Source organism: Gallinula chloropus (assembly GCF_964237585.1).
Source record: "Gallinula chloropus genome assembly, chromosome: 2".
Lineage (NCBI taxonomy): Eukaryota > Metazoa > Chordata > Aves > Gruiformes > Rallidae > Gallinula > Gallinula chloropus.
In genome coordinates, this window is record NC_140086.1 from 137,909,394 (window position 1) to 137,925,837 (window position 16,444).

Genomic DNA, 16,444 nt, shown 5'->3' on the forward strand with positions numbered 1-16,444 from the left:
GAGCCTGGACACCAGTTTCTCAACTCACTCAAATGCTGGGGATAGAAACACTTACCTAGGAACAACACAGTTTTACTGCAATCTTGCTAATCCCCTCTTCAAGCCAGATGCCATTCAAAGTTTGTGATTTGGTTATTGACCTATGGGATCTGCAAGCATTGACACGCCAACAGCTCTTCAGAGATTCCCCATGTCACCTGCAGAATGACTGTTTTACAATATTTCTCCCCATTTCAGCCCCAGGAATGAAATCAACCTTCACCCCCAGCAGCTGGTAATACAAGACTGAGTGGATAAAAGTGAATCAAGCCTACGTTTCAGAAAGAGAATCTTCCCACACTCTCTGCACTTGGTATGCTGACATGTCTTAAAGCATAAAAGGTGCATTTATAGTTTTCAGAAAGCTTTCCGATTATGCCATCTGGGTTTATGACAGATGTCAACAATATAGCATCAATTTTTTGAGAATGGGGAAAGACAGTTATGTGTAAACTAAAGAGACTTATAATACCGAGGCTATTTTAGTATAAGATCATTCATTGGCCCATGCTTTGTCAAGAGCCAGACTTGCCATTTGATCTACAGGAGGCTGAAGTCCCTTGGTTTGTTCAGCCTGGAGAAAGGGAGGCTGAGGGGAGACCTCATTGCAGTCCATGGCTTCCTGACAAGCGGGAGTGAAGGGGCTGGCACCACCCTCCTCTCTTTGGTGACCAGTGATAGAACCCAAGGGTATGAAGCTGTGACGGGAGGTTCAGGCTGGGTATCAGGAAGAGGTTCTTTACTGAGAGTGTGGTTGGGCACTGGAACAGGTTTACAGGGGAAGTGGCCACAGCACCAAGCTTGACTTGAGGTCAAGAAGCATCTGGATGATGCATTCAGTCCCATGCTCTGACTTGGCTGGTCCTGTGTGGAGCCAGGAGTTGGACTTGATAATCCTTACATGCCACTTCCAAATCAGGAGATTCTATGATTCTATGTAGAACCATAAACTGGATTCCTTTAGTGGAAACTCCCAAACAGTATGTCTTCTTTGATAATGTCTCAACTCCTACTTTTTTTTCAGGTGTTATATTTAATCTATTCAGCTGCTCTCTTTAGTGTGTACCCTTTTCCTATTCACAATTACAAGATTAAGAACAACAGACTTTTTACTAAATTTGCCTCTTCAAAAAAAACACAAATACAACAATTTTCTACAAAACCAAAGGAAATTTAAACCAAAGTTATATACAGAGACTTTCAGAAGCATGAGAACAGGAGGAAAACAAAATCAAGAACACCCTATAAAAGAATAAAACAAAGAAGTCACAAAAGCTAATTGAAATATTCAACTCAATCTAAGAGTGTTTAGTCAGCGGGTTCTGAGCAGGCTGATTGCCAAATAAATGATCACAAGATACTTCTAAGAGTCTTCATTGCTTCTCCTGCTGTTTTATCATGATGTTATGTTGAAATACCATCTTGCCTTTTGATCCAGTTCAGTGCCAACTAGTCAAATTAGCTTTCTCTCACAAAGTAGATCTGGCTTCTGATTCAAATCAGCATGAAGGTCCTCTTTTCACCTTTTTATAGAAGTAAGGACTATCCCCCAGCACCTGGAGTCCTGCCTTGCACTCCATTCTTGATGAACAGGAATGGAACAGGGACAGCTGTTGCTAACTGTGTCTTAGCTACAACTAGATACTAAGTGCTTCTAGTCAACTTCATGACGCCCAATGCATCTGCCAGTTCACGCAAAGCCTGTGATACACAGGGGCAAACTTGGCACAGCAGGTATGCCATGAGAGAAGTGACCATCGAGAGCTCAAGAGCCTAACTGGGCACAAACACAGCTGGGCACCTGTTAGACATTTCTAACTTCTTCTAAGGAAGAGGCATCTTTAATTTCAACATAATCTGCAACTACCAGTGGTACACATACCACATTTTAGAAACTCCTGATCTGCCCCTAAGTATGCACGTAGCTGAATTGGGCGAGTTACAGCGGTGTCCTGCAGGACAAGTGACAAGTGCGAGGATTTGCCTTATCTCAAGTACAAAAGCAGAATCCTAGGAACTAATCCGATCCCTCTATCAACAAAACATTTAAAGGAAGATTATCTCTTCCACAAAGACTCACTGTCCTTCAGTAAGCCTGTTCTCTGCTGTGTGTTTCTGCAAAACTGCAATCGAGAGCTGAACAAGCTATTCCCAGAGGCACTGCTGCACTTCCTAACCAGCCATGAAGAATGAAGCACTCATGTTTCCATGTGGAATCAAGAAAAAGAAATAAAATTAACTCAAGTGCTTATTCCCTTGTTTGATCAGACATATTTGGTGATCTGTGAAGTGCAATCTCCTTCTTGGCATTTTCAACTGCATTTCATCCTGCACTTGCAAGACACTCATGAGAGAGGAGGTGAAGAACAAAAGTCTCACCTATGCAGAACTTGTATCTACACATACAAAAACCTGTTTTACTGAGATTTTATTCCAATCCACTGAATTAAGGACAGATAAGCACATGAAATTTCTTATGCTTATCTGATTGAGGTCTCCAAACCACTGTCATACATCATTAAATTTGTCATGAATTTGACTGAAATAAAGCCGTGACTAACTTCAGTCTATTGGGGTTTTTTAGAGGCTTATCAATGTTATTTCTTGATTGCAAACCACATATATCTCATACCTGCTAAATATTTCAGATTTACTGGCTCATTGGTACCTGAAAACATGGTGCAGTGGCTTTTCTCTCAAACTCTTAAAAGTACAACTACTATTACCTAACTACAAATGCGCTCCTTTGTAAGTGAAAAAGGGCCGAGCAACTAGTTCAGTTGGCTTCGCTTAAATCTACTAAACCAAGCACAAGCACTACAGCTCCTGCCGTGCAGAAATGTTTTTTAGGCAAATGAACACCCTTCTGCCAAATATATCCCCTTTAGCTTCTATCCAGAAAAAGTATGTTTCGGTTACTCTCTTAGAGGCCATAAAGCCCTGTTTCACCTGAACTACTTAGTCCCATTCTACTGACAGAATTCACTGTTCACCCCAGGTCCTTCTTTTGCACATTCCATATAATAATAAGCTCTAGTAATACAGAAAGGGGAAAAGAAAAAAAGAACATCCCCACACTCTTTCAAAATGCCTCTCCGCTACCGAACGCTCATAAGGCCTCATCTTACCAGAGAAATGTATACTCCTGAAGAAGACAACAAGGCTAACTGTAGAGGATAGTCTAGATCTGCATTCCCACATTCAACACACAGACAATTGGAATAAATACGCTTTCGTAAGGAAAGATATTGCATAAATTTCCAATTGCAGTTCAATCAATCATTTGAAACATTTGTTTGGTTTAATCAGATGCTTATCTGTCTCCAGTGACAAGAACATACTGCTGCTTACTTTCTCCAGTCCCTTACCCAGCATATCTGCCAGCAGTAGGAGAAGCAACGTGTAAAATTATACTTTCCCATCCATGTCTTGCCACATGGTTTCCTGATTTTCCTGATATATTTGTGAACGTATTTGTGCAAGTGCATTGCTAAATGTTTGACAGAAATAAATGAAAGCTACTATTTGGACATACTTGTCATAATTATTTCTACATGTTAATGTATTCTGCTAAATATTCCTACAGGACTGCCAGTGAAAACACTAACAGAGTACCCACAACAGGCATCACTATTTCTCATGTCTCACAGTGATACTGTGTGAATATGCAGGGCAGCAGACACTGCCCTCCTACAAACCTTTCTCCCCCCTCCTCTTTGCTTTGCCTGAGCTTTTACACCAGGATTCCTGTGTATTTGCATCAGCTGATAAAAAACTTGTAATCATCTCCGTCAGCATATGCAGGCACATAACAGTACATTTTGAGCCTGTGCCTTTGGCAACATATCCTAAAATTTAGCAACATCCAAGGCTTTCATTCTTAATAAGATCACAAATGACCACATAGATCTTTTCAACTCATCTAATCTGTGCATAAAATGTTCCAAAGAGAATGTCTTGCCCACTTCCCATAACAAAACATACAATGGCCAACTACCAAGACAGTTTCAAATATTTTTGCTGCCACCCTTAATACTTTCCACCCTTAGTTTTCAGACTGTCAGTACCTCAACAGACCAGAAACTTTATAATTTGAGGAGAAACACACAGTAAACACAAATAAAGAAAAACAAGTATACAGAGATGTTGGGGTTTTTCTCCCCTGAAACTAAATACTTCAGGCTGAACTGAGTGTTTCTGTGAAACACATTTTGCACAGAGCAAAAAGACGCTTTTTATGCATAAACAATATTCACTTTTTCAGCATGTATTTTACTAGTAGAAAGAATTTCCTAATAGAACACCACACACGGTTGCCCAAGGAAAACCAGCATATGCACTATTTTTGAGTCCTGTAAATAATACCAGAGCAGAAAAACAGTTCAAAGAGATCAGTCTTTCTCTGGCAGAAGACTGACCAGACAGCTCGGTGAGTTAAATCCACTGATCATCTTAAAGATTCTCCAATTATGGGTGCATGGCTGGGCCTTGCCTGCAGTGTTTACACGATCCTTCTAACTAACATCCGGAACTACTGTACTACAGCCAATATTCTCTACAAGCATAAACAACTGTGGAAAATATATAGAGGAAAAACCATGACAAGTTTGTAACCCACAACTACCTATGGTGAACCTCTGCAATACAAATACAGCCCCAAAGCAGTTCTCCACGCAGAAAAAGCTCCAAATGATAAGGGACTCATGTTCTTTAAAAAACATGGTTCCTATTAAGCAGCTCATTGTTCATAAAGGGAATGGTGTTTACACAGGAAGAAGTCCAGTTTCAACAGATCTGAAACCCAACAGATGTTTCCTTCTATCTAAGCAAAATAAGTGTGTGACCCATTTCTGCCCAATCAGAAAGCTTAAAAACTAATTCTACAGGGGAAAAAAAACCCAAACCAAAACAAAAAAAAACTACCAACAAGAACTGTACTTGACAGAAACCCTGGAAAACAAAACAGAAAAAAAATTAGATTTCAAAATTGCAGTTGCTACTAAAATGAATTCCCTTAAAAATTCAGTCTTGGGATGACACTTGTGCCAAGTCCCTCTGCTGAGACTGTGCTGTCACACAGTTGACTTTCACTTGCCCTCACAAGAACATTTCAGTACTTTAGGATGTGCCTGGCGGTACTACACCATTACAGAGCAAAGCTGGATCTGCTGGTGACATTCTGCTGTGCAACTGAATGCTGTGAAGCCAGCATCTTACAGTGAGTCGGTGCATTTTCTGTACCCAAAAATACCTTGGTCCAGAAGATGAACTAAGATGGACCGTGTGTTGCTGAGAATTTTATACATTTTTTCTAACAGCTTTTATAAAATGCAGCTGCAGAGACCCAACAAATCAGATTAACAGCTAGATACAAGTGTCAAAGCTAAGGCTAAAATATTCTTAAAAATGAATATAACAAGCATTGTCAGTGCATCCAACCTTCTGTGCCCATCTCTACCTCCACAATTCCTTCTTCACTAGATTTCACTCACATTATCGCTTGTCCTAGCTATGTTGTAAGCATTATACAAAGTTCCCATAATGTTTTTTGCACAGCATGCTCAAGACTGAGGTTCCTTACCTCAGCCAAGGCCTCTGCATGCCCTGAGATGCATACAACAAGAGGGGGCTGTAATCAGGCAGCAATGCAATGCACTATTATTACAAACAATATGAATATTAGCAGTATGAAGGAGACGCCTTTGAGACAAGGTGTCAAATACAGCAGAAGGTAGAAGTGGTTTTCTCCCTCCCCCAGTAATCCTATTTGTCCTTTAAATAGATCTTAAGTATAATTTCAAACTGTCAGCATTTTCGTAAAGAAATTCCAGCTCAGACCTAATTGGATTTGTCAGACAAGCTAAACAGTTCTGCAAGCTCCAACAGCTGAACAGCTAAAGAGAAAAAAAAAAAAACAAAACCTTCCACACTGGAATATTTAAGAATATGAAAGTTCATTTCAAGGGGAAAAATCTCCTCTGAAAGTGGTGAAAAGACATAATTTGTTCCACAGTTCAAACCCTGTCCCTTAGCAACATAATGATGCGGTGTGGCATAGCCAAGGTGGTGTGGGCTGCTCCATACAGATGATTATCTGCAGTTAAATGTTCAAACATTGTCACTTTTGCCTGCTCTGAATTCACTGCAATTGCTGAAGGTTTGCCCATGCAATCTTGCTTTTCTTTTAATGTTTTTTAAGTATGAGTAAGAAAATGGGGCAAAAAACCACCCACAGAATTCTGATTAGAATATGGAACTAGCAGTTGAAAAGGTGGCCAGTATGTATTACATCGATACAAACATATAAAAACTAGGGGAATATGTATTTTAGCTGAAGAGCAGAAATATCTCCTATTCATCTGGACTTTTTTTTTTCCTCACCAATATCTATCTGTAGGCATTCAAATTGCTCTGTTCTTCCTGTATCATCAGCTTCTTGTTCTGTACATGCCTCTGTGGGCTAACATAGTGCATTTTAAAGGCAGTCTAGGCCTAAAACCCACACAAACCTCATCCTCTGAAAAGCAAGATGGAATCCATTATAATGATGTGGAGGTTACAGATTAAGGAACTGTAATAGGCCAAATCTTAGAACAATTTCAATGCCTTCAAATTGTTGTTTCTTTATGAAGATTGAGACTATTCCATGTGCATCCAGATCCAGAAGAAAAGCCCTTATACAGAGTGTATGTTGAAAATTAAAGTGATACTTTACTGACTTTAAAATTGCAGATTTTTAATGTTTATATTTAAAGGTATATTAACTTGAACGCACAGCAACATAAATCACAAAATTATTTGGGTTAGAAGTGACCTCAAAAATTATCTAGTTCCAACCCACCTGCCATGGGCAGGGACACCCTCCACTAGACCAGGTTGCCCAAAGCCCCATCCAGCCTGGCCTTGAACACTTCCAGGGACAGGGCTTCCACAACATCTGGGCAACCTGTGCCAGGGCCTCACCACCACCACAGTAAAGAATTCCTAACATCTAACCTAGACCTGTCCTTTTTGAGCCTGAAGCCATTGCACCTTGTCCTATCACTACACGCCCTGGTTAACAGTCCCTTTCCTACTTTCCTGTAGGACACCTCTAAGGATTGGGAGGCCACAATTAGGTCACCCCAGAGCCTTCTCCAGGCTGAACATGCCCAACCCTTTCAGCCCCTCTTCATAGGAGAGGTGCTTCAGCCCCCTGGTCATCTTCATGGCACTCCTCTGGACTTGCTCCAACAGCTCTATGTCTTTCCTCTACTGGGGACCCCAGAGTTGGATGCAGTACTGCAGGTGGGGTCTCATGAGAGCAGAGCAGAGGGGCAGAATCACCTCTCTCGACGTGCTGGAATACATTATTTTCTGTATTTGAGCAGCTAGTAACCAGCATGCCTGTGACTGAGGAGTACAGGTAAACTTTGCATTGAATTCCAAACCACGTGTTTATATGGGGCAAAAGTGTTTTGAAATAACAAAATGAGTCTATCACAGTCAACATCAATACTCAGAGATACACATTCTCTCCTACCTGTTGGTTTATCCACACCAAGGAAGCCAGCCTGTCCCAGGGTTTTAAATACTTTATGTGCTGGGAACTGTCCTTCTTCTTCCCACTTGTCCACAAAGGGGTTAATCTCCTTGTCAATGACCTATATTTGAAAAATAAATGTTAGGAGTTATTAACATAGATATTCCTACAGAAAGACCTTTGACTACTTTTTTCTAAAAACTTCAATTTAAAAAAGAAAAAAAAAGCATGCAGGGAAAATGTCTAAAGCCCATTAATTTCCTTAGCTCCTGATGGATGTTCTTATTCTCCATCCACCCATAATTATTACAACAGATGCAATGAGGCAAATATAAATAATTTGTTCAGCAATTATACCTACTACAACAGGAAGACCTCAGGGCTGGTTTAAGCCTCTCTGAGACCCACAAAAATGGCAGCTCCCTCTCACCATTTGTTACCTTTTTGGGTACAGTTTCTAGAAAGTGACAGGAAGGAAAATCTGGATTATCCTCAGAGGGACTTTACCAAAGAAGGATGATGATCTGTTCACAATGACCACACATGCTACAAAGACAGGCAAGTAGGAGAGACCTCCCTTCCCCTCCCTTTGCCTGAAATGCTCTCAAGGACATCAGCGCTGTGTCCAGCCTGCAGTTAGAACTGGAAAAATCTGTTCTTCTTCCAGATTTTATAGGATTTCCAAGTCTAGTCCCTCGGCAACTCTCAGCTGGACTATTGCTACACACCTTCCAAAAGTCAATGTCCTCAGCTGCCTGGCTATGGCCTTTGCTCTATTCAGGCTGCTGTCTCCTCTTACATCTGGTGAGAGCAAAACACATCTGGAGTACAGACACTACATTCGGTAACGCTTTTAGGTTTCAGAGCACAATGGTTGGACATCTCCCCCACAAAATCCCAGTTTTCCATAGCCATGGGAAGGGAGCAAAATGGGAGCAGTAACCCCTGAACAGAGCCAACTCCATGCCAAACAGATCCATGCCTCAGGGTGCCCCACGTACTTGTGTTTCTGCCACCACATTCTGGGTCCCCAAGCCTACCGACCTGGGATGAGGCAGGCAGGGTTTCCAAGTCGGTTGTACAGTGCCCACCCCTGTCTAATTCCACAAGCCAAGCCCGTGCCACCAAGTGCACTGTGCGGCTGGGTCAGCACAAACAAAACAGTAAAGCCACCTTCCTTTCCCCAAAACTAACCGCCAGTTCCCAGTAGAAAGTTGATGTGTTTAATCCATGACCACAGTTTTGCTGCTACACTGTTTTACAAAGATAGAATTTATTATTTGAAGAACTTACTCCTCTTAGTCTTTTCTCCACACTGAATAAACAAGTCCTGTGGTGCTAACTATTTCTTGAGCTGGAAATAGACTCCTCCTCCTCCCAAACTGCTGCACTTACGAGATCCTGTGGAGCTGTCCTCTGAGCTATCTATTTATTTCACATTCTTTGGAGAATTTCAGCCCATATATGGCTGCTTTCTGCTTCCCAGCCAGCCACAGAAATAAGGATACTTCACTGCTGGTAACAGAAGAATCACTTTTTTTACTTCTTTCAAGAAATTCTGAGAAACACACATACTAAATGTTCAAGTCATTCAGTTATTATTTCCTCCCTTCTCCCTCTCTCATGCTGAATAAAGTAAGCCTCATGATCAACAGTAACAAAATACTCACCTGCACACTACCTAGAACACCCCATATTCAACTTTATGTTGCTATATCCTAGATGCTCGGGCACTAGGATGATGACACCTGTAACACTGAGTTATAGGTGGTGAAACACCTTTTAATTTATTGAAATAACAGCTGATGATATTCACCTCGTAACAGCCAGGGAAATGCCTGAAAGAGGTTATGAAATACACTCAGAAAGTTACACTGTGTTTTGATGGATAACAGAGTTTTGTGCTTGTTATGCCTGGTGCCAGGCCAAGTGTTTCACAGCCTACATACAAAGCTACCTTTGAAGTTAAATGGAGTCATAAGAATGACTAAGGTGTGAGAAAAGTTATTTTACATGACTTCTGCAGATTGCAACCTGCTTTCTCCTGTGCCTTTGAGCAAAACTCAAAATTGTCTCACAGAACCAAAGCTTACGAGCAGGTGAAGTTTGCCATGTTAAACAAAAGAAATCTCTCTTGCATGATACAACAACAAAAAACCCAAACTACCAACAGTAGTTTGCCTCTAAATTCAAGAAAAAAAAATAGTATCACAGTCTAGATACAGATTCCCACAGTTGTTTCTTAGCCACTGGACCATCCACTTTAAACCATATTTTTGTGAAGAAATTACATAGGTCCTGTCAAAAACTTTCACACATTAAACAAAAATTGTTTGCTAAAAATCACACATGCTATTTACAATCAAAAATAACACTTTAAAAAGATTAAACTCACTTTTAGGCATGCAATCTCATTCTTTTAGAAGTATTATTCCTCAGAACAAACCTTCAGAAAACATATCCTCAGAGAATTTGCACAGAGCAAGGCTGTGGGACAATGAGATGGCTTGGATGTGAGAGGGGAACAACTGGGGGAAACACCTCCCCTTGCCTGGTCACAAACATCAGCCATGTTGCTGGAGAACTGCAGTGCTGGTCAACTGGCTAATGCTTCAGTACTCATTTTTTGGTATTACCATCCCTTCATATAAAAGCCAGGTAAAACAGAGAGATTTTCAAAGAGCCGAGGCAACAACAACTGAAGGAACACAAGCAGCTACAGAATGTGTGCTTAAACACTGCCAAAGACAGGTTTATGTGGATGCAGGTCAAATAACACTGCATACTTGATCATTTAATTTGCCCCTCCCCTTGGCTGTGACCAGTTACTAGCATTGGTCCCCCCCAAAATATTTCACACTTGAATTAATTTAAACCTTGGCTGTAACTTTGGATTAAGTTAATTTCACACAGCTTTAAGAAGCTACCATCAACAGATGCAGGAACCTTAACCTAAATCCTAAGGTATACATTCAGTGCTCGACAAATATACAGAAGTGAGCTTTCTGAAGTAGGTGAGCAACTATATTGTTTCTTTTTAGATTATCTTTATTTCATAAGATATGTGAAAAATCACAGGTGAAAACATTTAGACTTGTATCACTAGAATACTGCCTGTAACAAGACCTAAAACTCCTCTCAGAAGTAGTATTTTAACATGGTGTGCTACAGATGCTGTTCTGACACGTATTCCCAGCCATGAAGGAAATCCTTTTACCTGGTCTAGCTGGCCAAATCTGAACAGCATTTGTGATGTAAAGACAATTTAGGAACCATATATCTTCCTTACCAGCTGATCAAGTACCAGCAAACCACGACAGAAACTGTTGTTTTCCTGGCAGTGAGGGCACAGTAAGTTCATGTACATGGCTGGTGTTTTCTCAAGCTGCTTCACCCAAACCATGAGGATGCAAACCTCAAGGACTCAGTTCTGGAGGCTGCCTTGGTTCAACAAGAGTTTGGGCTGCTCTCCAGGAAGCATCCAAACAAATAGCTTCAGGGCTGGGATTTTTTAAATAATTTATGGCTGATACACTGTGGACATTTGCTCAGACAGATACCGAGCGAGCCAACAAACTCACTTCATGTTGAACAATGGTAAGAAAAATAAAAGTGTTTTTATTTGTCTTGACAGAGTTTTGTGAAAACAGCACCTGTAGCTTCCTGCCCAGGAATGGGGAAACGCAGTGGCAGAGTTGGGGAAGGGATAAAGATGGAAATTCTGATTATTTTTTTTTTAGCACACTAATTTCTCTGTAAAACAGAGAAATGAAAATACCTCCCCAAAACACTGCCAGACAGTTGCACATTTTGATTGTTTTTCCACTGGAAATTAGTACACTATTTAAATGAGAGAAGCAAGCAAAACACACATTTGGGGATGTCCCTTCACACAATGCTCAGTATTTTCTGCGGATATTGTATCAACACCTACTCAGAAACATAAGCAATTGCCATTTAATTCTTGGTGTATTCTAAAATAAATACACTACTTCTATAACAGTAGAAACTGCAATTGAATTACTTTGAGTACCAATAGTATGTACAGATGTCCTTTTACAGTAATTAAAGATTTCTTTCCATTATTCACCAGCAACATTATCTTCTATCAAGCAATTCAAATCAGAAACTAAATGTCATACCACTTCTACACACAATGCATCCCTTATAATACTGTGGCCTGGTGGTATATTTCAGCTCAGACAACTCTGCAGCATATGGATGCCCATGCTGAGGACAAGGCACCGCTTCAGCAAGATGTAAACCAGAGTTGAGGTGTTCAACCACTCAGGCCACCAATGGGTGCTACCAAACGTGGCGGCCAAACCCACCCCATGGGTGCAAGGCAGTCCTGACCCCAGAGGAGAGCTCCTCACTGGCTATGCTGCAGCCTATGCAGGTCCTCTCAGCGGCCCCTCAGGGGGTCTTATACATCCCGACAGCAGCTGCTTGTTTCCTACATGCTGGTCTCCATTTGGGTCCCCTCGAGGCACACATCCCAAGCACACCAGAGTTTTGCAGTGTATATTTTCTGTTTCTTCTTGCTCCTGGGCTTGGAGGCCATTGCCCTCAATTGCCTCACAATTCCTCCAAAGCCTAAACAAAGTTTGGTGGCCAATTGTTCCCCAGTAATACTCTTCAGAAAGCTAGAGAAGGGGCACAAGAAGAAGAGTGGGATGTAGAAAAACATTTGGGACAGAAGCAGGGTGAATCAAAGTGGGTGAGAGGATGTCATGTCCTTATAGCTGCTGCCTACTAGAGAGGCTGTGGAGAGACAGACGCTTCGGCTCTGCCACCTCACTGCTAAGGACATCTACTAGGACTTAGTGAGCAAAGTTAAGGTCCTGCTGTCCCTCTTGCATTTGTGAGGTCCCTCCAGTGCTAGCAGGTGGGACCTGTTCTTCCAGTCCTCCTGACACATGGTAGGAGACCCCAGGAAAAGCCAGGAGCTGCCCGGGTGCCCAGATCACTCAGTTTGGTGGTAGCGAGCCCAGTCCTGCAGCGGTCAGTGACACAACAGAAGAGGCAATTGTTCATTGTCCAGTGATACCACGTGCAGAAGCAGTATGTGACACTGAAGACCACAAGAGGTTAAAAACAATCCCATCACACAAAGATGATTTAACCACACAGCAAGCAGAAAACATTCCCTGCAGCAGTAACCTTCCCTGCTCATCAAAAGTTATTTAGCACATGTTCTTCTGGCAAAACAAAGTCCAATATTACCAGTTTGCCTGAGGTCTGAGGCAATCTAGAGAGCAAAGCTGCAACCTACTGCTTCCTCTTCCAGGACTCATTACTACCACAGGGTAAATATTTCCAGGAAGCTTTGTTGTACCATCTTGCGGAGATTGGTTCCTTTTTCAGGTAGGGTTTTGCAGGGTTTTTTTGGTTTTATGTAGGTTTTTTGTTTGGTTGTTGGGTTTTGTGTATATATATATATATATATATATATATATATACACATACACACACACAGAGATTAATTGAAACTAGGGGAATAGCCCTCATTCCTTCTCTTATAAAAATATGCACACTCTTATTGGTCCTAGATGCTTCCAAAACACATCTCCCCTTCACATGAAGAAGTCAAGTCTCCCTCTTGTCCACAACATGGTAGATCTGGCATTTGAGCACGACCCGCACCTCTTATTCTGTATTCACACTGAATACTCAGACAAATGTATGACCTGACACCTGGACAAATGACCGTCTACAAGAGTTGTCACTGAATAATTTGCCCTCTGAGTACGGGATTTGCAATTGCACCTCAATGATATGGAAACTTCTATACTCAGCTGCAAGCAGACTGTTGCTGGGAACAAGCCAAGAAATGTTTTACGCAGTGATATAGGATTGAACTGTGTCCTGGTTTTGGATAGGATAGAGTTAATTTTCTTTCTAGCAGCTGGTGGAATGCCTTTGTGTGGTGGCTGGGATAAAACCAGGACAAACTGAAAAAGTTCAGTTGAAGTGCAGACAGCCATTGCGTGACCCTGTGAAAAACACTTGGCAGAGAAAACCAAAGTCCTAAAAGCAAACTATCCAGATAATTAAAACAAAGAACAAAAATGAAGTAATTTTGACTTCATCTTTTTAAAGCTGCATGATTCATTTTTCAAACCCCCATTTACAAAATTATAATCTAGAGGGCAGTTCCCTGTAAAGCCTCAATATTTTCAAGCCATCATTAAGATACTATATAATAATGTGAGCATAGCACATAGAATAAGGAGGAAATAGCAGGAAAAAACCACAGCGTTTAAGAATCCATCTAACTTAAAACTTTACAACTAGTACCAATGAATGTAGAGAGTGTGGTCTAAACTTTCATATAAAGGTTTGAAATAAGCAGCTTTAATTTCTTTCCGTATTTTTCTGCAACTACTGGAAATACTTTTTCAAAAACATTTTGTTACATATTATTCAATCTTGTTTTCTCCCTGTGAAAACCTAAAATGAATGAGGAATTACCACATGTATCCATGTCTCTTTAAAAAGCCTTTACTGGATTTGAAGGGAAAAATACCCCCCAAGTTGTATTGTCAGTTTATTCTCCATCTTTTTTCAATTGCATTTCCCCCATTATAACTGAGGACCAACAGGTCTAATCAGAAATGTGATTGATTTAGCCTGTACAAATAAACTCACTGCTATCACTCCAAGCACATCCCATAGAGGAGAGACACACAGATTGAAATTCATGGACTAAAAAGCAATTGCATAGAAGTCCTGGATAAATACATGGTATTAAACAGTGGGATGAGCTGTTCTTATCAGCATCTTTTTGAACACTAATCAAACATTTCTGAGCAAGAAATAAATGGTTGTGGGATTACTTAAAAAGAGAAGGTAGGAAAGTTGTTCTTGAAACTTTGTCCTGTATTCACAGGACAAAGAACATGGCAGACACTCATACAACAGGCAGAATGGCTACCAATGCCCACCCCTTGAAAAGGTCAAGACGACCAAGGTCATTTGGTCTCTGATTTTTCAAGTATTTCATGTGCAGAACTCAACCACATTACGTGGTGCCTGCAGGACAAGATGCAACTGGCCCAATGAAAAAAAACCTGCTAGATGAAAAGGACACTTCAAGCCAGCCAGAAGATAACACTGAGAAGAAAAAAGAAAGCCAAGTCAAATACGTCTATCTTTTTTATTCTTTTAATTCCATACAAAAAAACCCCAAACCTTAAATAGATGTTGAAAAGCAAAAATAATAGTTCTATCTACTCTCTTCAAACACATTAACAGTCCCCTTGCCTTGCAGGATTAGAGAGACGAGGTGAGGATGAAGTGAAGTGCCTGGCTGAGCACTGGCTCCATGGCAGGCTTTTAATGCTCACCACCCTCTTTTTCCATGGACTGCAAAGCTGATCTTTTGTTTTGCTTGTAAATGTACTATGCACTGGACAGGAAAAAGGAAGAGACATCAGGCATGTCAGGCATGCTACATATAACCTCTCCTGAATCCACCCTGTGATTGTATTTAGACATAAATACACATAGATTTCAGGTTCTTTAGGTTTCCACTTTTTCCTTTCCTAAGGGGCAGTACATAAGCTTGTGACTTAAGGTAAAGAAAAAGTCATTCCAGCTAGCACTGTAAAGCCGGTTCAGAGGGGCAGGCAACACTTCATCGCTAGTGCCCCTGGTATCTTCAGGATACTTCTACTTCTCTGCTCATTACTGCAAAGCAAAGGTGAACAGGCCTGGCTCGTGGCTGGGCTCCTCCACGGCTACAGAACATAGCTGTGGCTAGACTTGAGCTTCCAAGGAAGCTCCCAGTGGATTTAAAACCAATATTCAGTTGGTTCATGTAAAAGAAAATGAAAAATTTCCTGCGTGCTGGAAAATACATGGCTGGAATTGGAAGACATGCATTTAAAATTTATAATTAGAGCACCACAATTCCTTTTTGTACATTCACTTAAGTCATGCCACAGGCAATAAAGGAATCCTGCAATTTCCTACAGCAGTGCGTACCAAAGGCTGCAGTGATCGGCAAATGCAGGAACAAGCTGCTACTAAATTAAATTTTCCCTTTCTCAAAGGGAAAAAACAATAATGGATGGAAAAACCCTGTAACATAAGAGTTGGCAGCATCTCCTTATATAATAAAACACACCTGTCATTTATTTTTACAAAATCTGATTTTCAGAAAAAAGGTATGCACTTTACCAGTATTCTGCAATTTTGCCTGGTCTGTTCATTTGGCAGCAACTGGACACGCTCCTATTTAAATCAAGGTGTTTCCTTCCTCTCACTCTCTGTGACAGTTCCTCACAATGTACGTCATACATAAAGCAAAGCCGATTGTTGGTTCAGAAATCTGAATCCTGCAAACCTTTTGGTCTCATACATATGGCTGCAGTTTTTACTTCAGGATACAAAAAAAAAAACCCCACCACCCCAAACAAACCCTGAATCAACCACAAATTTTTTGCCAACACTTACCTAAAACTTTAAAAACCTGCCAGGGAGTGCAGAAGCATGCACTATCCCTCCACCCTGTGCAGCTGCTGGTACATCTGGGAGCCCAGCGCTGGAGCAGAGGACACACATCATCACCATACTAAGAAAATAAAAGGTCCAGTCAAGGACCCAGATGCTGAGCCCACCTTAACCTTTTCCTGAGCAATATGATGCTGGAAGACCCGCTCCAGCTGGGGAGGGACACACATGACCCTAGCCAACCCCTCTCCCCTCCCTACCGCCTTCTCCCCAGGACAGATGCCTCCTGCACAGACTTGAGGGTCCTGGCAATCCCTGCACACTCTCAACCACAACCCCTGCAACTGCCCTATCCAAGAATATGGTAGAAAAGGGAGGATCCCAAAATTGCTTTCCACTCTGCATTCCAAGAACTGCAGCTACAAT

General features: G+C 41.2%; 1 protein-coding gene across 2 annotated transcripts in view; it reads right to left on the minus strand.

The window, feature by feature from the left end:
* LOC311205675 (putative acyl-CoA dehydrogenase 6) overlaps positions 1–16,444 on the minus strand; it is a 91,221-nt gene that overhangs the window by 66,721 nt on the left and 8,056 nt on the right. For both annotated transcript variants that reach the window (XM_084280163.1, XM_084280162.1), the window contains exon 2: positions 7,562–7,682. In XM_084280163.1, the coding sequence (XP_084136289.1) occupies positions 7,562–7,682 (121 nt within the window). The remainder of the gene's footprint in view (positions 1–7,561; positions 7,683–16,444) is intronic.